Source organism: Carcharodon carcharias, chromosome 5 (assembly GCF_017639515.1).
Source record: "Carcharodon carcharias isolate sCarCar2 chromosome 5, sCarCar2.pri, whole genome shotgun sequence".
In the NCBI taxonomy this organism is placed as follows: Eukaryota; Metazoa; Chordata; class Chondrichthyes; order Lamniformes; family Lamnidae; genus Carcharodon; species Carcharodon carcharias.
In genome coordinates, this window is record NC_054471.1 from 117,859,187 (window position 1) to 117,885,867 (window position 26,681).

The 26,681-nt window shown below is 41.0% G+C and overlaps 1 protein-coding gene across 1 annotated transcript in view; it reads left to right on the plus strand.

Moving 5' to 3' along the window:
- The window catches only part of LOC121278165 (adhesion G protein-coupled receptor F5-like), a 156,473-nt gene that overhangs the window by 70,840 nt on the left and 58,952 nt on the right, over window positions 1–26,681 (plus strand). Inside the window, exons 5-7 of the mRNA XM_041188303.1 lie at window positions 8,769–9,170; window positions 14,119–14,225; window positions 16,854–16,912. Coding sequence (XP_041044237.1) covers window positions 8,769–9,170; window positions 14,119–14,225; window positions 16,854–16,912 — 568 coding nt within the window. The remainder of the gene's footprint in view (window positions 1–8,768; window positions 9,171–14,118; window positions 14,226–16,853; window positions 16,913–26,681) is intronic.

Consider the following 26,681-nt stretch of genomic DNA (forward strand, 5'->3'; position numbering starts at 1 on the left):
TCCTATTACAGGTGATGGTAAGTGGGCAAAGTGACAGGTGAAGCTCCATTTCTAACTTTTTCCAGTTCTGATTAAGGGCCACAAACCTGAAACGCTAATGCTAACCTGAAATCTGTTTCTATCTCTGCTGCCAGAGCTGCTGAGTATTTCTAACGTTTTATGTTTTTATTTGTGATACTATTACATTGGAAATTTCTAGGGGTTACTTTGAGCAAAAGGTGAAAACAGGAGCTCAATGAGTGACGTGCTTAAGGCATGTCTGTTTGAAAGTCTGGTTTTACCACACAATTTTGGCCCTAATTGCTGATTATAATAACTTGTGCCTGGAGGCTGACACATAGGGATAGAAATTCATCTCGGGTGCTGGTTACTAGCGAGCCAGTATCGCTCGGTATTGACTCAGCTGTGCATTATATGCAGCACCCGAGATTTAATTCCATTGTCTGAATATTGGGTGCTGTGTATAACATGCACAATACCAATGTACCCCATAACACCCCAATACCATCTATTCTGCGGCACCACCCAAGACAAATTTTTACCATCTGCAGTTTTAGTACTCAACTGCTGATTAGATTTTCCTTTGACAACACCTTTCAAACCCACAATTTCTATTACCTAGAATGACAAGGGCAGCAGATGCATGGGAACCCCTACCTGCAAGTTCCCCTGCAAGCAACACACCATCCTGACTTGGAGCGAGATCTCTGTTCACTGTCACTGGGTCAAAATCCTGGAACTCCCTTCCTAACTGCACTGTGGGTGTACCTACAGTACATGGACTGCAGCGGTTCAAGAAGGCAGCTCACCACCACCTTCTCCAGGACAACTAGGGATAGGCAGTAACTACTGGACCAGCCAATGATGCCCACGTCCCATGCACATCAAAGAAAGATGCAATTTTCATGGAGTTAATGTGGGACAATTGCCCAGATTTCCATTGAAGGTGTGGAATGTTCTGGCTGACACACAGCAACAGGTTTCAGGATGGATCAGGGACTGAGTGAGAGGATGTGCAGGTAGCCAGGCAGCAAAGGGGGAACCTGGTGCTGGAGGACCAGAGGAGGAGCGATATCCTATGCCCATAGCAGTCCACCCTGCCTCTCTGTCACTCCAAACCCCCTCTCCTGCAGCAGCTGCTGTTGCTCTGCCATGTCCTTCTTTCATTCCTCATCCAGACCAAGATGGACTCCTAACAAAAGGCCCATGGCCAAGGTCTCTCTTGCTCCTGCTAATTCCCATTAGGTGGAGCAACTGCAGAATTTTGAGGACAAAAGTTGGCACAGGGATTGGCACACCAATTCCTTCCACTGCAAGCGAGACACAAACTTTGTTCTGACTGCTGATTACTATGATTGTAATGTGCAACCAACAATAAACATGCTTTTGAGTGCTTTATGTCTTAGCAAGGACCCAAATTCATGCAAGGCTAGCACCAGTTAAAGCTAATGTGCACCTTTTAGAGGGGTGGAGTGTGGTGGGTGGAACAGTTGTTGGAAGAGAGTCTGAGCAGGAAGAACACTGAATAACTGCTCAGTAGGGCAGGGAGCATGCTCCAAGGTTCATTAATGCACCATTGAAGGCCTTCATGCAAGAGGCTGGCAGGAGAAGAGAGGTTCTCTTTCTACCCAGAACCAGGAGGCGCTCCAGACAGACATTATAAAGGCAGTGGGAGAAGATAGTCCTCGCAGTCCATACCAACAGTGTAGTGCTGAAGACCTGGAAGCAGTGCCACCAGAAGTTCAGTGACCTCACACAAGTGGTCAAGGTCAGTGAATGCTTCATCAAATCCCATATCCTTGCAACTGGAGCTGGACCACTAGCCTCAAACACTGCTTAATTTACCACCCTTCCTCCCCCCGCCCCTCCCCATCACTCAACCATCAACAATCGCTATCAATCTTGACTCAGAATTCACATTCATAGCTTTAATTCACCCTCCTACCCTTGGCTCTGCTGCAAGCTGCACACCCACATCACACAGATTGCATACATTGCCAGCCTCATGATAGGTATATCACCAAACAGACTGCATCACACTCGCAGACATGCTTACTGGCCTCTTGAAGGACAAGGTGGTGCACAACTGGAGGTAGAAGCACATAACCAGCAGGGAAAGGGCACAGTTGTACATCTTAGCAGCTTTTGAAGCAATGGTACTCACCATCATCAGTGACTCTGGGGCACTGGCACCAGTACTGGGAAAAGCAGAGCTGTACCATTGGGATAGCCTTCACCTAAACTGCCTGGGACTAGTGTCCTGCAAGATCGTATAACCAGAGCTGTGGAGTGAGTTTTCAAATAAATAGTTGGGGGGAGGTTCATGTGATGGGAGATTTGGAAAGTTAAAGAGAAAGGTCAAGGCATTAGTGCTTAGTAATAACAATAACCAGAATATGACAGGAAGGGACAGAGCTTTCAAACATATTTGTACCAGCAAATAAGATCAGAGTATGGAAAATGGTCAAAACCTAGAATTGAAGGTTCTTTATCTGAAAGCATTTGTAACAAAATGGATGAATTCATAGTTCAAATAAAAAGAAATTAGTTTGCTGCAATATGATAGACAGAGACATGGTTTCAAAGAACTACGGCTGGGACCTGAATATTTATTAGTGTTTAAGATTTTGGAAGGATAGGAAGTAAGGAAAAGAAGGTGGGTTATCTTTGTTACCAAAGGATGAGATCAGTAGTGAGAAATTATCTTGGTTCGGAGAAACAAAATGTAGAGTAATTTTTGGTGGATATAAGAAATAGCAAAGGAAAAAAGTCACTGGTAGGGGTAGTTTATAAGCCCTCTGACAGTAGCTACACAGTAGGACAAAGTATATATATCAAGAAATAATGGGGGATAGTAAGAAATGTACTATAATTATGGGAGATTTTAATTTTCATATAGATCGGACAAATAAAATTGGAAGGTCATCTGGAGGATAAGATCATAGAGTGTCTTCAGAATAATTTCTTAGAATAAGAATCCTGGAACCATCAGGGAACTCACTATTTTAGATCTGGTAATGGGTAATGAGACAGGATTAATTAATTACATCATACTAAAGGATCCTCAAGGTAAGAGTAATCATAACATGATAGAAGACTTAAACTTAAATAATGGCAATTTCAAAGATATGAAGACAGATGTGGTTAATATGGAAAATATATGGAAAAATAGGTTCAAAGATAAGATGGTAGAGAAGCAGTGGCAGGCATTTAAGGAGATATTTCATCACTCTCAACAAAAACTGAAAGTAAAGATGTGCAATGCTGAAAAGATTAGTAGGCCAGAAGATTGGGAAAACTTTAGAAAGCAGCAAAAGGTGACTAAAAAAATAGAGGGTGAAATTGGAATATGATAGAAAAATAGCAAGAAATATATAAACAGGTAGCAAAAACTTCTACAAGTGAAAAACAGTTGAAATGCATGTTGATCTGATAGAAGGTGAAACTGTGGAATTAATATTGGGAAACAAGGAAATAGCAGAGACTTTGAAGAAATATTTTGGATCTGTTATCAAAATAGAGGAAGCAAAAAGCATCCTAAGAATAGTAGAAAAGCAAGGGGCAAAAGAGAGGAACTAATGGGACTAATGGCTGGCAAGTCCCCTAGACCTGATCTCGCCTGCATCCTAGGATCTTTTCCTTCACTTCCTGCCTGAAGGCAGGTCCAACCCACAGTACCACAATCTCTACTTCAGATAGGGCAAGGAGGCAAGTCCCAAATCCACCCCAGCCAGAACAGGCATCAAACCTCATGCTTTTGGTGCCTTTCTGATCCAGACCAGCCAACCAGCCAGCCCCCAGGGAGTCTGAGCTGCTGTGGCAACATAAACTTTTACATGCATGTTGTAGCCTGGAGCTGTGGATAGTGATGGTAGAGGCTCCAATATTTTTTCCATCACATGACTGACAGGAATCTCTTCAGTTTTTTTGCCACCAGCCCTTGGCATATGTTGGAAGGATTTACAAGTTGATACTCAACTTGTTTTGCCAGATTAAGAACACACCTTCTTTGGCATCAAGTTTCTGGAGTAGGACTTGAACCCAGAGTTTCTGACTTTGAGGCAATGATGCAACCACTGTGCCACAAGATCTCCTAGCAAGCATTTAGAAAAATCCTAACACAATCAGGCAGAATCAACATGGATTTGTGAAAGGGAAACCATATTTAACAATTTTATTCACAGCAATCCAGCAATCTGTCCTCCAGCAAATTAATTGGACTGTCGGGGTACCACCTTGGGGGTTGTGAGGTTGTGGGGTGATAGTGCCCACCCCCCATCCAATCTCTTTCTAAGCTGTGCAACTGTGCAACAAGCCATCAAGTGTCACACACTTAATTATTATAGCTGCACACTCCTCAGAGTCAGCAAGTCCAGCTCTAAATAATAAATGAGAAATAACTTCTCATGCAAAGCACTCGCTCAGCCATTTGGCTGAGGTTCTTTCCATAATCATACATTAATGATTTATTTTATTAATATCTAACAATACCATTTAGAATTCCATTGGGATGCAATCTCATATCTTTAGAGCAGAAATATTACTTTGTTTTATTATTTGTGAGAAACCTCAATTCCAGCAGCAGATCCTCCTGCACCTTCACACAATGTACCATCTTAAAAATTCACTTAAAAATTCATCAATCAAAAAAATGAACAATGCATTACAATGCTAATAAGCTCTGGCAGGGATTTTTGGATGGCGGGGTTTCCCACAAAACTTAGAAAATAAATTATATCTGTTCAATCCAACCAACTAAAGCTGGTTCTAAAATTCTGCAACAAACATAATAATGGGTAGAATTTTTCTCTTGTCAAGGGGGTGCGTGCCTGACCCAAACGAGCATAAAATGATGCCTGATGATATCGGGCGAACGTCCCAACATCATTGCGCACTCGTGCAATAGTTTGGTCGGCGGGCGCAGGCAGCAGTCAGCAGCACACCCACCAACCATTAAACGGCCTATTAGGGCCCTTAAGGAACTAGCTGACTTGAATTTTTTGCTGCCCATTGGGCGGAAGAAAAGGCCAAGCAGCCTTTGCATTTTTGGCAAAACTTCATCCACGGGTCGTATGAGGTTTCATCCAGTGATTTTTTTAAAAACAACTTTTTGCAATCATGTTTTACATCTCCCTGTTTCTGTGGTAGTCACATGAGGGAACGTGTTCTCATTATTTTAAAATTCTTTATTTATATTGATAAAAATCTTCAGCTCCCTGAGGCAGCTCTGTGCCTCAGGGAGCCTTTACTACACAAGCTAGCACACATACATGAACATCAGTGCTCGTGCTCCTGCCGCTGCCATCTCAGCAGTGTCCACAATCTGTCACATGAGCAGGGACGTATTATTAATGAAAAAATAAAGTTTTTATTTGATTTTTATTTGCATTTGGAAACCTCATCCCACCCGTGGTTGAGGTTTCCAAAACCTTTTCACCTGCCTGCCAACTGTAAGGTCAGATAGCCAGCGTAAAATTTCTATTAATTAGTTTTTTAATGACCTTAATATGCCTTTTGTTGGTGGATGCGTTGCTGACTCCAGCACGCACCCGCCGATTGAGATATCGCATGAGTGTGCGGTGACATCGAGACACACGCCCGACATCAATGCATATCATTTTGCCCTTGGTCGGGTTGGGTGCGCGCCCGCCAAGCTAAAAATTTCACTCCATGTGTGTGTGTGGCTGACAGAAGTTGCTTCCCATTTCACAGGGAACAAAACTCTGGCAAATAGAATTAAATGTGAGCAAATCTGAGGTCGTCCACTTTGGACCTAAAAAAAGACTTGCATTTAGATAGTACCTTTAATGGCTACCAGACTTCTCCAAAACTTTACAGCAAGTGAAGTACTTTTGACGTCGAGTCACTGTGACGATATAGAAAACATAGACAATTTGTGCACAGCACAAATAGGACTGTGGTATGACCCGATAACCTGATGCTGTGCTGTCTTCTTGCACTTCTACAGTCCATGTGATGTAAGTATAGCTGCAGTGCTTAGGAAGGGAGCTCCAGGATTTTGACCCAGTGACTGTAAAGGAGCAGCAATATGGTTCCAAGTCTGTAAGGCGTGGAGGAAACTTGCAGGTGGTGGTTTTCCCATGCGTCTGCTGCCTTTGTACTAGGTGGTAGAGATCACGGGTTTGGAAGTTGCTGTTGAAGGAGGCTCGATGACATTCTGCTGCGGATCTTGGCAATGGTACACTCTGCTGCCACAGTTTGCCAGTGGTGGTTTGAATGAGTGCTTAAGGTGGTGGATGGGGTGCCGATCAATCGTGCTGCTTTGTCCTAGATAGTGTTGATCTGCTTTAGGCAAGTGGAGAGTATTCCATCACATTCCTGACTTGTGACTTTTAGATGATGGACCAACTTTGGGAGTCAGGAGGTGAGTTACTTTCTACAGAATTCCTCGCCTCTGATCTGCTCTTTTAGCCATAGTATTTCAATAACTTGTTCAGATTCTGGTCCATGGTCACCATGAGAATGTTGATGGGGTCTTCAGATGCAGTAATGCTGTTAAATGTTAACAGGAGATGGTCAGATTCTCCCTTGTTGGAGATGGTCATTGGCTGGCACTTGTGTGACATGAATATTACTTGCCACTTATGAACCCAAGCCCGATTGTTGTCAAGTCTTGCTGCATGTGATCATGGATTGCTTCAATATTTGAGGAGTTGCAAATGGTACCAAATATTGTGCAATCATCAGCGAACATCCCCACTTCTGACCTTATGTTGTTGAGGTGGTCATTGATGAAGCAGCTGAAGTTTGGGACATTATCTTGAGGAATTCCTGCAGTGATGTCCTGGGGCTGAGCTGAATGGCCTCCCGCAACAACTGTCTTTCTTTGTGGTATGAATCCAACCGGTGGAGAGCTTTCTCCCCTGATTCCCATTGACTGCAATTTGCTAAGATACCAAACTCAGTCAAATGGTGCTTTGATGTCAAGTGCTGTCATTCTCACATCAACTCTGGAATTCAGCTGTATTGCCCACATTGGGCCAATAAAGTATTGAGGTTTGCAAGATGGTTGAGGGGATAAATATTGACCAGGACAATGGAAATAACTCCACTGTTCTTCTTCAAAATTATGCCATGGGATCTTTTGCATGCACCTAAGAGGGTAGCTGGAACGTCAGTTTAATGTCTCATTCAAAAGATAGCATAGCACTCCCTCAGTACTGCACTAAAGTGTGAACTTTGTTTCTGTGCTCAAGTCCTGGAGTGGGACTTGAACCCCCAACTCTGACTCAGAGGCAAGAGAGCAACCAATTAAGTCATTGCTGACACTAAGAAGGATAGAACAGGGTACTTTCTAAATGGGGAAAAGCTAAAAATGGTGTAGGTGAAAAGAAATATGCCCATCAAGGTACATAGATCATGAATAGATACAGAAAATAATCAAAAAGCTGATGGGATGCTGGCCTTTATGCTGGAGGACAAGAATATAAATTAAATTTTCTTGACCTATACAAAGCTCTGATCAGACCACACTTGAAATACTGTGAGCTGTTCAGGGCACTGCACCTCAGGAATGATATATTGTCCTTGGGGAGAGTGCAATGTGGATTTATTGGAATGATACCTGGATTCCAAGGGTTAAGTTACAAGGAAATGTTACACAAACTAATGTAATAGTCCATGGAATCTAGAAGGTAAAAGGGTGATTTGATCAATGTTTGCAACATATTAAGAAAGATAGACTGGATAGATAGAAATAAACTATTTTCAGTGCTATGGAGTTTCGGAGGCATACTCAAAAAGTTAGATCAAGAATTTTCAAAAATGAAATTAGGAAACACTTCTACACACGCAGAGTGGTAGTACATTGGAACTCTCTTCTGCAAATGACAATTGATTGACTGTTAATTTTAAATCTGAGATCAATTGATTTGTGGTCTCTCAGGATATTAAAGGATTTGGAGCAAGAATGGGTATGTGGAGTTTGGTTATAAATCAGCCATGATGTCATTGAATGCTGGAACAGATCCAATTCCTGTTCCTATGTTCCTGTCATTGTAACAATGGTAAAAGCTAAACAGTTTCACTGTCATTACAATCACAAAATCTAGACCATTATACATTATGTATATTAAATATTACAGGAATCATGTATGTCATTTCCTATTATATAAAACAGCCCAGTAGATAAAAGTTAAGAACTAATCAACATCTTTTTGCTCGTTCCCTTCATTATAATGAGGGCAAATAAAATAACTTATTTCAAGCTTAAATTGGGATTTGACTTTGACAAAGTATATCCCTTATCAGACAATTACTGATCCTGTCCCCTTTAATGAAGTGAAAGTTACACTTACAGCTTTCGTGAAGCTATTATTTTTTGTTTGTAAGTGGTTTTTCCATTTTGCAAGTACTTTAATCGCTAAATTGAATTTACAAATCTCTACATTTACAGATGCCACAAGAAAAGTTATTGCCATTGATTCATTAGCTTTGTTAAATATATGTTGAATCCATCACAAGTTGTAAGGAAAATAAATCTTTTCTATGTACATGGAAACCATGGGGGAGAAATTTGTTCATGCAGTGCTGCTTCTCCGAGAGGAAGCAGCACCCCATGATGCTACCAGCATGGCCCACACCGATTTTCTCATTGAAATCAATGAAGAAACCCATGAGAGAGGCTGTCTGCTGCCAAAAAAAATTAATGCAACTGTGTAGCACACTTGAAACGACACTGCGCATACTAATTTCTCCCCCGCATCATACTGGCAGTGTTTTAATTACATTTTCATTTTTTCACCTAGCTTGTCAAAATGTGAACAATGAAACTCAGTGCATATGTTATGGTGGATTTACTTGGAACTCAACATTTTGTAGTAAATACAAGTCTTGCAGTGTGAATAATACAGGAGACCAGACCTGTGACTGCATCAGGAGTGAGCCAACAGAAGGGACATACTGTGAGCTGGCATCTGTAACAACAACCCCTACACAAAGTACTGTATCCACAACTACACAAAGAAATACCACAACTCCCACGACAGTGTCAACAACACCCACAACTGTTCCAGCAACACCCTCCACCGTGTCAACAACACCTACAACTGTGTCAACAATGCCCTCAACTGTGTCAATAACACCCACAACTGTGTCAACAACACCCACAACTGTGTCAACAACAGCAGTGATCATACAAGATAACTTAGGTATACTGAACAATGTTTATTCTTTCTCTACATTGAAGTACACCTGTAGATCTGAACTGACTGCTATCTAGCTTGGATTATTTTAAAGAAATAACAGTAACACTAATGATCTGTGTAAAAAATCTAAATTCATAGTCTACTTGCAGAAAAATTATTGAAACCTGACATTTTGGCATAGATTTTCACAGTTTCTTGGAGGCTCAATGGCTCACCCAAAATGATGCTGGGAATCTGGATCTGGGAGCCCTGTCTCCATTACTGACAGTTCCAATTTTCCCTTTTGGAGGAATGGGGTTGGGGTATAACTGACACATGGGGGAAATACAAACATAGCACCATTTAAACTCATTGCTGAGTTCCATCTGACCCCATTTTCATTGGAGCAAGGGCCTTATCTGCAGTGTGTGAGTTACGACTTTTTAGAGTAGATGTAAATGCTTGTAAAGGGTGAATAATGTCAGAGGAGCTGGCAATTTATTTAAATTGCTGCCCTTTAAATTTTTAAAATAAACAGGCTGCCTATGTCTGTTTGTTAAAAAAATTCTGTGCTTGCAGTTTGAAGAGATGTTTGATTTTGATTATGTATTTCGCTAACGGGTGATGGGACTTTCTGTAAGGGAATATTAAAGATCAGTTTGTAGGACTAAAGTAACAAATTGAAGATTGCTAAGGATACCTTCAATAAGTAATGCTTTGTGAAGTTTGAGGTTTAGACCAGAAGGTTGACTTTTTAACAATAACCATTCCCACAAAATGATTAATTGATTGCAAAGCTAAATTCAGTCAGGGATTATAACATGGAAACACAAGAACACAACAGGAGTAGACTATATGGTCCATCAAGCCTGCTCTGCCATTCAATACAAACATGGCTGATCTTGGACTTCAACTCCACTTTCCTGCTTGCTCCTCATTTCCTTTGATTCCCTGAGAGACCAAAATCTGTGGCCTAGTTTTTCGCCCCCACATTCCCCAGCTCTGCAAACCTGATCTGAGAGAAAGTGGACCAGAAGGTCAGATTTTCATTCAGGGGTGGTAGGGTTCTTTTGTAGTTGGGCTGGTGACCCTGGAATGAGTGTGGTGGATGCCAGGTGCAGAGGTGGGCTGGGCAGAAGGCCTGCCTCAGTGAACTGGCACTGTATCAAAGTTTTTTTAAAAAAAACAAAAGAACATAAATAACGTTCCAACCCTCACCTCTCATGCTCCCACAAACTCCCCTGCCCCATCCATGGTAACCTATAACCCACCCTTCCTGTATGGTCCCTCATACCATCCATGCCAATCTATGCCCCTCTGTCCACCCCATGACTCCTCATTCCCTGAATACCAACCTACTCCCCTCTGCTCACCCCCATGGCCTTTATATCCTCCATGCCAGCCTATGCTCCATACTCCATGGCCCTTTATAGCTGTTATGCCAACTTAGTGCAACTCATGCCAACCCATTGCCCCCAGCCACCACCCATTCCTCTTGTACCTACTGTGCCATCTCACCCAGTATCCACAATAGGCAGACTTCAAGATCCATGCTGAGATTAAATTAAATAAAATTCCAAGGGTCTATTGCAGCCTTCATTTTTACGAAAAGAACACTTGCATTCATAAAAAACACATTTACTGTATTTACATCCTTCAACTACATTATCCCTTATAACAATAAATATTTCATTCATTTGCATAGCCCCTTATAAAAAAAGGGTCCCACTTCAAAGAGACCATAACCACTTGGAGCTGTCAATAAAACTGTGAAATGGCAGATGCTCTAGTGTGATAATGGATCGTTGTGAAATCAGTCGTGCAGCACTAATCTAGTAATGGTAACCCTAAGACTTATGTCAACAGTCAGAGAGAAATAGTAAGTGATCATTTTTTTAATACTTCATACGGTTTCTTCAAAGAATTAAAGGGAAAGTGTTTTAAATGCTTTGACAGCTCCCATTGATTGTTCATCTTGACACTTATGACAATATTTTGACAGCTCCAATGGGTTTCACAGTTCCAATGAGTTTACGTACTTTTTGCACACATTCATGCCTACCTTTAGAAATCCCAAAGGGAACCTGACCTCTCCCAATGGACAGTTGACCTCTCTCAAAGGTGTCCCCGGACCATACCCAAGGGGGTACCTTACCTCTCCAAAAGGGTACTTTGGCTATCTAAACAAATCCCAAAAAGTACAGATTTGCTCCTACCAGGTTAATTCTGCACATATCAGGTTTAGGACACCTGCTTCACGAAAATTGCAGCTGTTGAGCTGTGGAGGCAGCTGTTAATTTCCATGGGTAGCTGCCTTTGCAAAAAGCAAATGTGCAAAATGCGACCCAACCCCATTCCCGCCCCGTGAAAATGGTAGGTACTGTGTTCAGGGACAGGACTTCAGATTTTTGGGCTTGACTGCCACTTCACAATGATGGAGAGGCTTTCCGTAATTGCAATAACACAGGCCTATCTCAGCTTTAAATATATTCAACAATTGAGCATCCACAATCCTCTGAACTAGAGAAGTGCAATGATTCACAACCCTTTGTGAGAAGAATGTTTTCCTTATCTCAGCCCTAAATGATTGAGCATTTATCCTGAGACTGTGCCATCTGCACCTCTCTCCCTGCCTCAGCCAGGGAAATATCCTTTCAGTGTCTACCCTATCAAGCCCCTTCAAAACCTTTCTTTTCAATGACATCACCTCTCGTTCTTCTAAACTCCGGAGAATATAGGCCCAACTTACACAGCCTCTCATCACATCATCAACCCTCTGATCCCAGGAACCCATCAAGTGAAGCCTTTTCTGCACTGCCTCCAGTGCAAGTCAATCCTTCCTTAACCATGAGGAACAAAATTGCACATTTATATTCCTGGTGTGGTCTCAGAATTGTGCAACTGTAGTAAGACTTCTTTATTCCTATATTCCAATACCCTTGCAATTTGCCTTCCTAATTTCTTGCTGTACCTGCATGCTAACCTTGTTCCTTGTATGAGCATACTCAAGTTTCTCTGAACATCAATATTTAAAAACTAGATGAATTTTGAAAAATATTTTGCGTTTCTATTCTGATGACCAAATTGACCTCACACTTAACCACATTATACTCCATCTACCATTTTGTTGCCGATTCACTTAACCTGTTGATATCTCTTCACAGCTTTTGTGACCTCCTCACAGCTTATATTTCCATCTATCTTTGTGCTGTCAGCAAACTATATACATTAATCTCTGCCTCTCTATTTAAGTCATTAATACAGATTGTAAATAGGTGATGCACTTCCCAGCACTGATCCTTGCAGCACTCCACTAGTCACAGCCTGCCAACTTGTGAATTCCGCATTTGTGCCTTTTTTCTACTTCTTGTATGTTAACCAGTCCCCTATTTATACTAATATTTTACCCCCAACTCTATGACCCCTTATCTTGTGCCTTAATCTTTTGCTGGCACCTTACTGGATGCCACTTGGAAATCCCTGTATGCTACATCCACTTGTTCCCCTTTATCCAGCCTACTAATTAAATCCTCAAAAAACTATAATATATTTGTCAAACAGGATTTTCCTTTTGTAAAACCATGTTGAATTTGTCTGATCATACCCTGATTTTCTAAGTGCATCATTAACATTTCCCAACAGCTAATGATAACTGGCCTGTCATTCCCTGTTTTCTCTCTCCCTCCTTTCTTGAATAACAGTGTTATATTTGCTAACTTCCAATCTGCTGGGGCGGTTCCTGAATCCATGGAATTTTGGAAAATCATTGCTAGCACATCCACTATCTCGGCAGCTATATATTTTAGCACCCTAGGATGTAGGAAAACAGGAAAAGCGAATCGCAAAGTTCCAACTTAATTTGAATGGATATGCATCCCAACCCTGACACACTTGAGGAGCAAGAGAAAAGTCAAAAGCCCAATTTCAGGCCTGAGTGTGCAGAATACTACAGGTGCCTTTTACATCACAACGCACTGGAGAGGGGTTGAGTGATGGTGGCAGTCTTGCCAAATTTTGTGCAGCATCAACATCTGGATGCTGTCCTCCCGATGCACTTTGCCTGGCCCATTAGAGGAATTCCTGGGGTAGGAATGAATCTGTGTGCTGAGCAGAGAGGCTGTGTTAAAGGTATATTTGCACATTGTGTGGGACAGGATGTGGATGGTTTGGAGAGCAGCTTTAAGCTGAAGCAGAGTACGAAGTGACACAATTCCAAATTGCTGGTATAACTTCTCCCTTTACCTATAAAACCTCAGAAGCCTTGATCATGGAGGTGCAGGCAAGAAAATTTGCCATATTTGTTTATAGCTAGACTGTTCAGCAGGAGGTTAGCATTCAGAGTGGCTAGAACCAGTTAAAGCTAACATGCACTGATAAAAGGAGAGGGGTATTGTGGCTGGAGCGGATGCTCCATGTAGGAAGTGCATCTAACCTGTGAAACATTGAGTAATGGCACATAATGGGATCAAATGGGATCCAAGGTTTTGAGAGGCTGCCCTAGAGGTTTTGGTGGAGGGAGTGGAAAGCAGTAAAGATGTTCTCTATCTAAATCAGGGCGGGAAGCCAAGCATTCACAGCCTGCCTGCTCCTTCCAGTGACCGTTTACTGCAAACGTACTAATGCCCTCACCAATATGGTGCCTGGCATAATTCACCCCAAAAGTGTATGCACAAGCTGCAAATACCATTTTGGAGACCTAAGGGCACTGGTAGCACCCATAAGCTCAGTGCAAATGATCCCAATTTCTCACCAAGCAGGTGTTATAAACTAGATTGATTCTTTTAAATTCATATGTTGATCATTATATTTTTGTTAATCTGTGAAAAGTTTCAGTTCTTCTCTGAAAAATTCTACCCATAATTCTTTGTGGGATATTGGATTATAGAAAAACCATAATTCATTAGTAACACAAAGTGCCTTAAAGTAAACAATTGCACATCCTCTATATTTGAAATAATATTTTTTTTTGCAGTAAGGAAGAACTATGCATTCAGAGTTACAGGACTGACCTATACAGCTGAACTAAAAAACACTTCCTCAACCTTATATAAAAATCTCTCAAAGACATTTCAGATGTCGGTATGTAACTAAATGAATAACCTTACAAAATCAAAAAGTGTTTTTTTCCCAACTGTATGCTATTGTTGGTGAATCTTGCCTTTCAGGAGTGTATAACAGAAATTCTGTTCTAAGGCCTCACTAATGCATTAAAGTAAAACCATTAATTGAGATCTTAAAAGTTTAAAATGGCAATTAAATAGGAAAATATAATCCTGTCACTGTGCAGTATATAATCTTTTTGATTTTAAGTAAAAAATAGTTTAATATCTTACTTTGGATACAAAGTAACAGTAACTGTGTGAAAAGCTTTTTGAACAAAGCATTTTGAGAGATTTGCTTGTTCAATAACTTAACATGCCAATAACTCCTTTCATATTATTTTCCCAATGCAAAAGTTTCCTTATGGCTTCCTATTTTAAATGTTACCATGAAAAATGTTACAATCTATTTGATACAATCTATGATCTATTTGGCACAAAGCACACAAAATACAGATTTACAGATATTTTTAAATAATATATAAACATTATTTTTTAAAATATTAAAATATTACTTTTTGACCATCAAAATTAATCTGACTTTCTGCTATGGGCTCCTCTTCCTTCAGGTACCATGCCTTAAGAGGGCATTGGCAACTATGGACTTTCTTTGGATTGGTCCATGACTATGTTTGGCAAAGTAATGCAGTCATTTGCCATTGCCTTCTGCAGCATAGCTAACCAGGAAACTCTCCCATTCTTCTGGCCTTTACAAGCTGATAATCAACCTGTTTGGCCACATTATGAAAGCACCTTGCATGACCATTAAGTCTTGACAAAGCGGAACTTGAACCTTGAGCTTCATGACCAGAACACTACCACTATGCCACTATCACTACTACAGGATGATTGTATTAAATGTTGTGCAGCTTTAGCTTTAAGCAGAGAGACTGTCTAGATCTTGCTGGATTTATTTACCCATTGTATGTTGTCCAGTTTGATGCTGTCAACAATTTGGTAGATAATTGAGCCATGTTAGAGAACCTTCTGCAATCCAGAACAATTGGTAGAATATTGTTCCTGCATGATTCCTTCTGTGGTTGTATTACTGGTTATTCAATGAATGTTTTTATTGTAATTGTAAGGGAGCAGAGCAGCAAAGTTATATTACTGGACAATTAACCAATGATAAGGTGACATGAGTTCAAACTGCACTGTGGCTGCTGGGGAATTTAAATTCAGTTAATTAAATAAAAATTTGGAGTTAAAAAGCTGGTATCGATAATGGCGACTGTGAAACTATTGGATTGTTGCAAAAACCCATCTGGTTTATCATGTCCTTTAGTGAAGGAAATCACTGCCCTTGCCTCATCTGGCTGACATCTGGCTCCAGACCTACAGCAGTATAGCTGACTCGTAACTGCCTTGTGAAGTGGCTTAGCAAACCATTAGGTTGTATTCAAGAAGTCCTTCTCAGGGACAGTTAAGAACAGGTAATAAATGCTGGCCTTGCCAGCGATGCACACACCCTGTGAGTGAATAAATAGAAATTGGCAGTAAACCATTGCCATGCCAATATTGTTTCAAGAGATAATGTTTAACCACCTGGTAAGCTCATTCTAGGCTGTAGTTAATAATTCAGTAACTTGAGCGTGTTTCTAAAAGAAAATGGATCTCTTTTTGGCCATTACCTTACTGTGAATAATGCGTACTTATCAGGCAAAGTTTTATATCTATGAGTCTGAAATTAGCTCAAAATGTATAAGTTGGTGGATTCTCAGAGTCCATTAATGATGTTGTAGTTATAGGCCAGAAGAGCTTGTAAAGTTTATGAAGTTCCATCCAATGATAGAAATGAGCTGCTGCAGGTTGTGATTCTATGACAGGCGGCTTGAAAATGCTAAATCCTATTGAGATGCTATTGAGAGGTACAACAGCATAGAGATATCACTGAATGGTGAGTGGTGATAAGTAATGTATGCCATCCATAGTAAATTTAACCGACCATTATTTGCTGTCAAAATAGTGATGAGGCTAGTAACACTCACTGTTAATTATGTGTAAATGGTACAGCAAATTCACACAGGGGCAGTAGGGTGATCAAGCTCAAATATCCAAAAGTTGTTGTCCGAGATCTGCTGCCACACGGTAAACTTTACAAAAACAGCAACTCACTGTCTAACTCATTATTGACATGCTTTGAATAGGGTGAAGTTCCAATTGTGATACAAACCAATTTCACCACAGAAGGATAAGTATTGTCTGTTCCAGTCTAATTAGCCTTTTAACAATGTGATAGACCTTAATTACTGCCAATAAACATTTCTGGCACTGAAAATTAACCATTATACATGAGGAGTCTTATTCCTTCTGGTTTTAATTGTTAGGGAGATTTTTAAAATGTGAAGTTTTATTTTCACTCGTGTTGCAGATGCCTGATTTCTCTCGCTGAGCTGTTAGCAAACCACATTGTCAGCAACTTTTAGAAACCTAAATATGAAAGGCAAATCTAGCTAACTGTGTCACTATATTGTAGAGTAATGACTTAAAAGTATTTAATTTCTAAACATATATTCCTTTAGAATTAAAATTGTTTGTCACTCTTTTGCTATTTAACATTTATTTTTAGAATATAATCTTTTTAATCTACTTCTACCCATTTCTCTAGTTGGAAGAATCCTTAAAAAGTGTGCAACTTGACGCTAAAGTAAACATTCTAGGATTCACGTAAGTAAGACATTTTAAGGAGAGACTTTTTCACAGTCGCATTTTATTCTTAAGGTCTAATGTCAAAACATAGGGAATCTGATACATAAATAGAAGCTGGAAAGTGAACACATGAAGGAATAGAAACATGCGGATGTACTTTATTTTGGACACATGATAATAAGTTTTCCATATTATTGCCATTTCCTGGGCCCAAATATCTGCTCTGCAATTAACAGAACACAATCTTAAGGTGGCTCACTTTGTAGAAATCAACAGGAGCACTTTGATGCTACTTCTAGGAGGGGGACACATTCCCCCACCAACCCATAACTGGGGTTGTTTTGGCAGTGTTTTTGACTTCCTCACTCCATGAGCTTGCAAAACATAAAAGCTCCTCAAATCCTACAAATTTGAGGGTGGGGAGGGAGGGGGTAGTGAACAAGATCCAAGATGGCTGCACCTTGTCACTTATGGTGAAGTGTGCTTCCCTGCAGATCAGCATGGCCACAGTCTGCAGTAGATTATGATTTAGCAGTCTTGAACAGAGGGCTTCTAAAAATTCTTTCAATGGATGCGAGTGTCGCTGGCAAGCCCAGCAATTGTTGCCCATCCCTAATTGCCCTTGAGAAGGTGAGTGAGCTGCCTTCTTGAACCACTGCAGCCATCTGTTGTTGGTACACCCACAGTGCTGTTGGAAGGGGAGTTCCAGGATCTTGAATCAGCTAAAGCGAAGGAATGAAAATTATAGTTCCAAGTCAGGAAGGTGCGTTGAGAGGGGAGCTTGCAGGTGGTGGTGTTCCCATGCATCGGCTGCACTTGTCCTTCTATATGGTAGAAGTCTTGGCTTTGAAAGATGCTGTCAAAGGATGCTTGGTAAGTTGCTGCAGTGCACCTTTATGTGGTACGCACTGCTGTGTCTTGGTGATGAAGGGAGGAAATGTTTAAGGTGGCGAATGGGTGCCAGTCAAGTGGGCTGCTTTGTCCTAGATAGTTCTTGAGTTGATTGGCACCCCATCCACCACCTTCAACATTCACTCCCTCCAACACCGACGCACAGTGGCAGCAGTGTGTACCATCTACATGATGCACTGCAGCAACTCACCAAGGCTTCTTTGGCATCACTTTCCAAGCACACAACATCTACCCCCTCAAAGGACAAAGGAAGCAAATGCATGGGAACACCACCGCCTGCAAGTTCTTCTCCAAGCCACACACCGCCCTGACTTGGAACTATATCGCCTTTTTTTGAGGATTGCTAGGTCAAAATCCTGGAACTCACTCCCTAACAGCACTGTGGATGTTCCTATACCATGCAGACTGCAATGGTTCAAGATGGCATCTCATCACCACCTTCTCAACGGTAATTAGGGATGGACAATAAATGCTAGCCTAGCCAGAAAGCCTATGTCCCATGAACGAATTTTAGAAAAGCAATCTTGTAGAGGCAACAGGGGTCTCATCTGCCGCCTGGAGATTCAGCGAGCAGAGGTCTCGCTTGCTGACAGATGCTGGTCAGTCAGAAGCTGGCAACTCATTTGCTTAGCTGCATTGTCGGGGATGCAGTGGGTGCTGCCGGAATGATAGCCACTGGAGGCCAGGATTGTGGTGTGACCCAGGCTTGAGGTAAGTAGTAGCAGGGGAGCCTTGTGTGGTGGGGTACGCAGGGTAGGTGGGTTGGGGGGGGGGTTGGCAGCAAGGGCCATTAATTAATTCATTAAAGGTCATTCATTGTCCATTTAAGGGCTTTAATTTGTGTGTGGTGAGAATGCAAACCGTGGGCCTTCCTGACCCGGACATAGTTGTGGTGGAGGCAGGAAGGCAGTGGGGTGCTCACCCACCACCCTCCCACCCAATTCAATTCCCTCCCCACCACCAAACACACGACTAGAGAGGGAAGAATATTGCACCTTGTATCTCCTCTTGGAGTAAAGACCGTTTAAAACAGCTTACATCTCTTCCTGAGTTCCACCGATGTCCTGGTGCTGTATTTTATATGCCCCCAGCAGGGGTGTTTTGGGCATGTAAAATAGGGCTGGTGCCACCCCACCATCTTCCTGTCTAACTCAGAGCTCACCCCCATAAGGTGGGGGTGGGAGGGTGCCAAAATCAGCAGCCACTCATCATATTTAATTAAGTAATCAAGCGTCAATTAGGCTTGTTATCGAGCCAATTGATCTTGATAATACATTGCCCACATCATAAAACCTTTGGCGTAGGCAGTCAGAAGGGAGAAGGCAGCATGATTTTTTTAACAAAGTTCCTCAAAGGGCAGGAAGGAAGGGGGCGTTTCAATTTTTGGGGGTAGCCTTTGCCTTCTAAGATCAAACCCCCTCCTTAGCCCTAAACCCACCATTTCCCCCACTCCGTATTATTTAGCCCCTGGTAAAGAAAGGTGTGTATTTGTGCTGCCATTTGTAAATTTTAATGAGAGAGAGCTGGGTGCTGTGAGATGCAGTGACTGATGTCTGGCCTAAATAGCCAAGTGGTTATGGTACTGGGTTTGGAACCCCAAGATCAAGAGTTCAAATCTCACAATGGCAAAGCTATGAAACAATGTAACTTCATCTGAAACAGATGGAAACGGGTTTGTACTTGAAAGAAGTTTCAGTGTACAGTGGATTGGCGGTGAGCAGAGTAATTACCAAATATACCCAATATTGTCAATGTAAGGGCTGAGTCATTTTGGGCAGGCTTCACTTGCATTCAGCTGGTGATCTAGCAGCCTGATCCAAGCAATGAAGGGCAGCTCACTGGTTTATGGGAGGCAGGAAATTCAGCAGGGCACTGCCCCACATTAGCTTTGGATCAAAAGGAAAGGCTGAACTGATGGGTTTATGGGCAATTGAATGGATTTTTATAGGGGTGAAAGGCTAGCAATAAGGTGCTGAGAGAATAATTATGCTTATCCTTCTCCCCAAAAATAGTAAATTAATTATTATTTTATTGTTTGAAGATCTTCTTTCAGCAATGTCTGTAGGTCACCTCCTATTCTGTGTAATATGTGGGTCCAACATTCAGTGGGCAATGAGTCTCACTGCACCAGTAGGGGCATTAATGATGTCAGGGAGCTTTGGTGTTCATTGGATAATGGGTCTTCTGCTTGTTTTCCTGGCTGCCTAAATTGAGGCGTGGTCAAAAATGGTTGCCTTTCTTCCCTGCATTCTGGTTCAATATTACATCTCAAGAGCAGACACGATGGGCTGAATGACCTCTTTCTGAACTGTAACTTTTCTATGGTTCTGGAGAATATAAGTACAAAACTGATATCAGTGATGATACAGATTTGGAAAAAAAGTTCCCATACCTGAAGAATGGATTTTCACTAATTTTTTTAAAAAGTGGACGGGAGGAAGGAAGTTATTAATAGGGCTATTCATGTGGTGGACATACCTGGTAGCCATGCAAGCCCACCAGATGGTGTGAGTGTCTCTTGCAGCCAGTAGTAAATTGTTGTCTGCATCCTTTTCATGCTGCTGTTTGGCTGCCTGTAGCAATGCAGCTCCTTAGTAAAATTCCAGGATCCAATGTGTTGCTGTCAGTTACCCATATGGGGAAGGTGATAAACTGGTTTGTTCAAGCATCTTAATTTGCATCATGCATTTCTGCAAAGCCAATAGTATAATGTGACTGAGCAGCCTGAGATGACATTGTTACAAAAATATTCAGGCATTGTTGACCTTCACAAACACTGCCAGTGCAGAACCTGTCCTGCTAGTGGCTCAGTTCTCTCAGTTCTGTTGAATGGTCATGAGGACTCGAAACATCAACTCTTTTCTTCCCCGCCAATGCTGCCAGACCTGCTGAGTTTTTGTTTTGGATTTCCAGCATCCGCAGTTTTTTGTTTTTATCTGCCAGTGGCTTCCTGATCAGTTGTATAAGCCATTGAAGATCTCTTGTGTTGAATGCAGCCACCATGAGCCCTGCTCTGGGTCAGGTGCCAGTAGGCGGCCCTGGGTCTGTATATTCTGAAGTGGGAATATCAGAGTGCTGTCATTGATGCCTCAGCTTCCTATGTTATTCCTTCTTCTCCTTCTTCAATTAACATTGATAAGAAAAAGATCTCCAGTGGCCTCCGCTTCAACATAGCCTGATTGCATATTTTTGGTTTTTCTTTTGATCCCGCTTCTATATTGAATGGGGGATAGGAAACAATGGGAGCTCCAAAGGAGAAGGCAGGAATCCAGATGTTGATGCAGTTGTGATCAGGATTCCACACACCACCCACTTCTTCTAAAAAAAAACTAGGAAAAGGTTTAGAAAATGCAAATTATATACTTCTTTGTCAGTACAATATTTCTGCATCCACCTTGCTGCCTAGAAACATGAGGCTCTTGTTTTATTCCAGCATAATTAATTATGGACAGAAATGAAACCAGGAAGTTTGACATCTCTGATGCTATTTGATTGTAAATGTAATTCATGCACCTCTATTTGGGTAGCTGTCTCCTCCTCCTGTTACTTCTGACAGAAGTCAAAAGCTGATGCTTGTACATTTGGGAAAATAATTTTATGCACCTCTACCTGATTTCCTAATATTGCTTGACCTAAAATTGCTTGGAATTATTTAGTTTCTTGTCTTGCTGTAAAAGATCATCTGGACATCATGCATTGAGGAAGTTGGACAGGAAAGATAGTATATCTGAAATGGAGATGCCAGATTCCCCTGCATTCATTTTAAATTAGACACATTTTGTTATGGCCTGCAATCCTGATGACCCAATCTCCCTTTATCCACTGTGCCAGATATTATGCCACAGCCGATGGTAAAGGCTGAGTTGTTCAAATCCCAGGGGAAAACTTGAAACAGCTGTCATAACCCATTTTTGCAATTTGTATGTTTTGAAATGCAAACTTTGAATTCAGTAATAATAAGACCACTGACTCTCAAGAAGTATTTTATAAAATTAACTTAAACAATTATTAATATAAGAAAAATTGTAAGCAAGTACATGTGCCTACAAAATTACTGCTATAATAACTACAAAAACCCCTAATCTGACTCTCAGTTACATTAAGGAAACAATAAAACTCATAGGTTTAAAAAGACCCCAGGCAAAGCACATTTTACCGTACAAATTCAAAATGAGGTTCCTTGCACGTTGGTTCCTTGCAGACACAGTTGGAGGCCTACAGGCTGGTTAGATCTTAAATGCCTCTGCCTTACACACACAAACTCCTTTCTGTTTATAGCTAGATTTTCCTTTGAATGTAAATTTTTCAGTGTATCGCTAGGCTTTAAACATTATATCTTCTAACAATAATATCCTTTCATTCCACCAATTTCATTAGTAAGCTGAAAAAAATAAACACATTGCTTGGCATCTTCTAGCTGGGTGCAAGATTTCACCTGTTCTTTTGAATGGTTTTTCTAAAATTGCAAATTGTCCCCATTATACCTATGTTTCTAAAATTCCCCTTGTTTATCTAATTATCATTTCAAACCTACTTCTTTCTATACATCAATGCACCCAGACTAGCTGGCATTAATCCAATTAAGACACACACAGACACAGACACCACTAAACTCAATGTAAAAAAAATAATTTCCAATAACATTATAGACATTAATTTCTTCATGACACTCCCCTCCTCATTGATAAATGAACTGTCATTATTCTAAAAGGTGGCTTCATTTTTTTATTAACCCATCTTACACTATCCTCCATACTTAACTATATATTTACACAACCAGATGCATGTATTAACATAATATATATACAAATCCTTGGTATCAGCAGAAATCATTCCAGTTCAGTGTCCAGATTTTAAAATGTCCTATTTCCCCTTTAAGCTTCAAACTCTTGATAATGCATCTGCAATCAGATTCTCTCATCCAGTGATATGTATTATCTGTAGATTAAATGGTTACAGTAATAAACTCCATCTGAATAGTCTTGCACTTCTGTCTTGAAATTTGTCCAGAAACTTTAAAGGATTGTGGTCTGTATATTGTTTCTGATGAATTGTCTGCCACGTAGATTTCAAAATGCTGCAATGCTAACAGCAAACCCAACGTCTCCTTTTCAATCATTGAATAGCTTCTCTGTTGTGCATTCAGCTTCTGTGAAAAATACCCTATCGGTTTTTCAATTCCAGTGTCATCTGCTTGAAACAGTACAGCCCCAGTGCCTATATCTCTTGCATCATTGGCCAACCTAAATTGATTCGTGTAATTGGGTACTGCTGCAGCTGATGTCCTGGTTAACACAGTTTTTAAACTATCAAATGACTTCTGACACTCCAGTGTCCATTGAAACTTTGTATTCTTTTTTAATAGTTTAGTCAGTGGAGCAACCACACTGCTAAAATTTGGTACAAATTTCCAGTAAAACTCACTCATGCCCAGAAATCCCAAAACTTGTCGTTTTGTTATAGGTACTGGGAAATCTACGATAGCTTTGACTTTCACATCACTTGGAGCCACTTTACTATGTCCATTGGTATAGGCTAGATACGTAACTTGTGCTTTTGCAAATTCACTTTTAGCCAAGTTCATCACCAAATTAGCTTCTTGTCGTCGAGTAAATAATTCTTCCAGATGCTGTAAATGCTTCTCCTACGTTTGACTGAAAACTCTTAAGCCATCAATATAAGCAGCACAATTGCTCAGACCTGCAATTACTTTGTTTGTCAGTCTTTGAAATGTCGCAGGTGCATGTTTCATACCGAATAGCATGACTTTAAACTGATATAGTCCATTTGGTGTCATAAAAGCCGATATCTCCTTTGCTCTCTCCGATAACTGTACTTGCCAGTACCCTTTTAGCAAGTCAAGTTTTATGATAGATTTTGATTGTCCTGCTTTCTCAATACAATCCTCCAACTCTGGTAGAGGATAAGAATCCACTTTTGTCACCACATTCACCTTTTGATAGTCCACATACAGCCTTTGTGTTCCATCTGGTTTCGGTACCAGGTACCAATAGGTGAATCCCAGTCACCGTAACTAGACTTAATGATATCATCTTGAAGCATGAAATCAATTTGTTTCTGTACATGTGATAACTTCGATACGTTTAATCTATAAGGGTGTTGCCTTATCAAAGATGAAACTGTTACAGAGACATCATGTATAGCTAGATCTGTCTTTCCCAACTTATTCCCACAAATAAGCTTGTTTGACAGCAATAGTTTTTCCAAATTACTTTGACACTTGTCTGGAAGGTAACTCAATTTTACATCTAAGTTTTTAAGTACCCCCTCATTATCCAATTCATTATCCCACTTCTTTACCTATCACTGATTCCCCCTGTTTTACTTGTACACAAACCACTGGTTTTTCCTGTGCCTGAACCTCAGAACCCCAATAATTTTATTTCCAGACCTTCTCCGCACCCCAATAATTCCAACAGATTTTTCCTGCAATTAGGTAAACCATGTCTTGTAAAACATTTAGTTAACTTTTCCACAATCTTCTTAGTTGTAATATTTCTTAAAGGTATCACTTTAGGAAACCTGGTAGACACATCCATTATTGTCAGTAAGTACTGATTTTCGCTTTTAGTCTTAGGGAGGGGTCCTACACAATCAATTATGACCCTAGTAAAAGGTTCTTCAAAAGCTGCTATTGGGATTAAATGTGTTGGCTTAATCACTGGTGGTTTCCCTGTCACCTGTCATGTGCAACATGTTCTACAGAATTTGACTACATCCCTTTGCAATCCCGGCCAATAAAATGTTTCTGTAATTTTGCCTGTGTCTTTCTAATTCCTAAATGTCCCCCGTCGGAATTTCATGAGCAATCTTCAGAATCTCATTTCTATACCCTAATGGTATAACAATCTGATGTACCTCCCACCAGTTTTCATTTGCTGAGACATGATCTGGCATCCGTTTTCTCATTAAAATGTCACCCTTAAGGTAATAACATTCTGGAATATATTTTGCTTCTCTTCCCGAATAAGCTTTCTGATGTAACTGTCTTAATTGCAAATTCTTTTGCAGCAACTCAGTTAACTGCCTTGAGTTAAACACTTCAGTTGAATGGTCCTCTCTTGCCTCTTTCTGAACAATGTTATCAAACACAGTGCCTGTTAATTGGATTGCAATATCTTCTTCCTGCCTTTGAACTTCCTTTCCTTCTTATTATTTGTGTTTCAACCTATTAGCCTGTGATCTTGTTACCACACAATCTGTAAACAATCCAGGAAGCTCCTCTTGTAACACCTCTGTTGAAAACACATCTACAGGCTGCTTAACTATCATAGGCATCACCCACATTTGTGTTCCAGCTATATCATTACCCAGAATAAATTGAACCACTGTAATGGGAAATATTTGTGCCACTACAACAGTTACTTTGCTGGTTTTCCATTTATTCTTTAAATTTACCTTCCTCAATGGAATAGATTTAGCATCTCCATGAACCCCACTTATTATTACCTGCTCCTGAAATGTTCCCTCTGAACAACAAGTATCACTATCCCACAACATTAAAGATTGACTAGCCCTGTGCCTCTTAAAATTTTAACATCTTTACCTACTCCACCCTGTACACATGGAAAGACTTTCCCTTCACACACAATATCTTTAAGCATTTCTGCAACCTGCTCCTCAGAATTCTCTTGGGTAAACTATGAACACATTCCCACTTCTTTACCTATCATGGCTTCTCCCTGTTTTACTTGTTCAAAACCACTGTTTTTTCCTGTGCCTGAACCTCAGACCCCACAGTACTTTTACTTCCAGAGCATTTCTGTGCCCCAATAATTCCCACAGATTTTCCCTACAATTTCCAACACACTGACTTGGTATGCCCCACTTTATTACAATGAAACCACCTCAACTTTCAAATGTCACTTCTACCCTCAGAACCTTCTTTTTATTCTGAAAAAAACTGCCTGGGAATTTCCAGCTATGCCTTGTCCCTGACTACCTACCTTCCTTTCCACTTTCTATCCTTTTCCAATTTGAAAGGATGACAAAAAAAAAGTTTAGCTCTATGAACTAACTCATAATCATCAGCTATCTCTGTTGCTTGTCTTACAGAATCAACCCTCTGTTCCTCCACAAGAGGTCTCACCACCAAAGGGGTTGAACCTTTAAATTCTTCCAAAAGAATTACTTCTCTAAGAGCTGCATATGTTATCTCTATTTTTATTGCCCATATCCACCGGTCAAAATTACTTTGTTTACTCTTTCAAACTCAATAAGCTGAACTTTCCCAGAATTGCACTAAGTGCGGTAGCGGGCAGATAAAATGGAGTCCTACCTGCTGATGAAAATGGCGGGTTTCCACGCCGTATCTTCCCGAGCCCACCTCATTATATATTCACTCCCACGAAACACGCTGTTTTCATGGCGGGCGGGCTCTCATTTGCCCGCTTGCCATCACCTCGCTGTTGCATCACGCCGGCTGCCATCTTTAAAAAGTAGCCGCCAGCAAAGTGCTCATCATCACCAGCTCACCACCGCTGCCTGGGAGACATAGCCAGCAAAGGCAAAAAAGACTGCAGCTTCCCACTTCTACGATGGGAAACTCGGGCAACTGTTGGATGCCATGGAGGCCCGTGGGGATGTGCTCTACCTCCGCACCGCAACCACCCCCCCCCCCCCCACCACCACCACTCTGGCCACAGGATGGGTAGCGATGTCATCAACCTGGCTTGGGAAGCAGTGGCAGCAGTGGTCAGCGCCAACATCATTCAGAAGAGGACAGCCACCCAGTGCCACAAAAGGTTGAATGATCTCTTCCGTTCTGCCAGGTTAAGTCACTCTTTTCATCACACTCAACTCACACACAGAAACCCATTACACATCCACAGGACCCTCACTCACTGCCAGTACA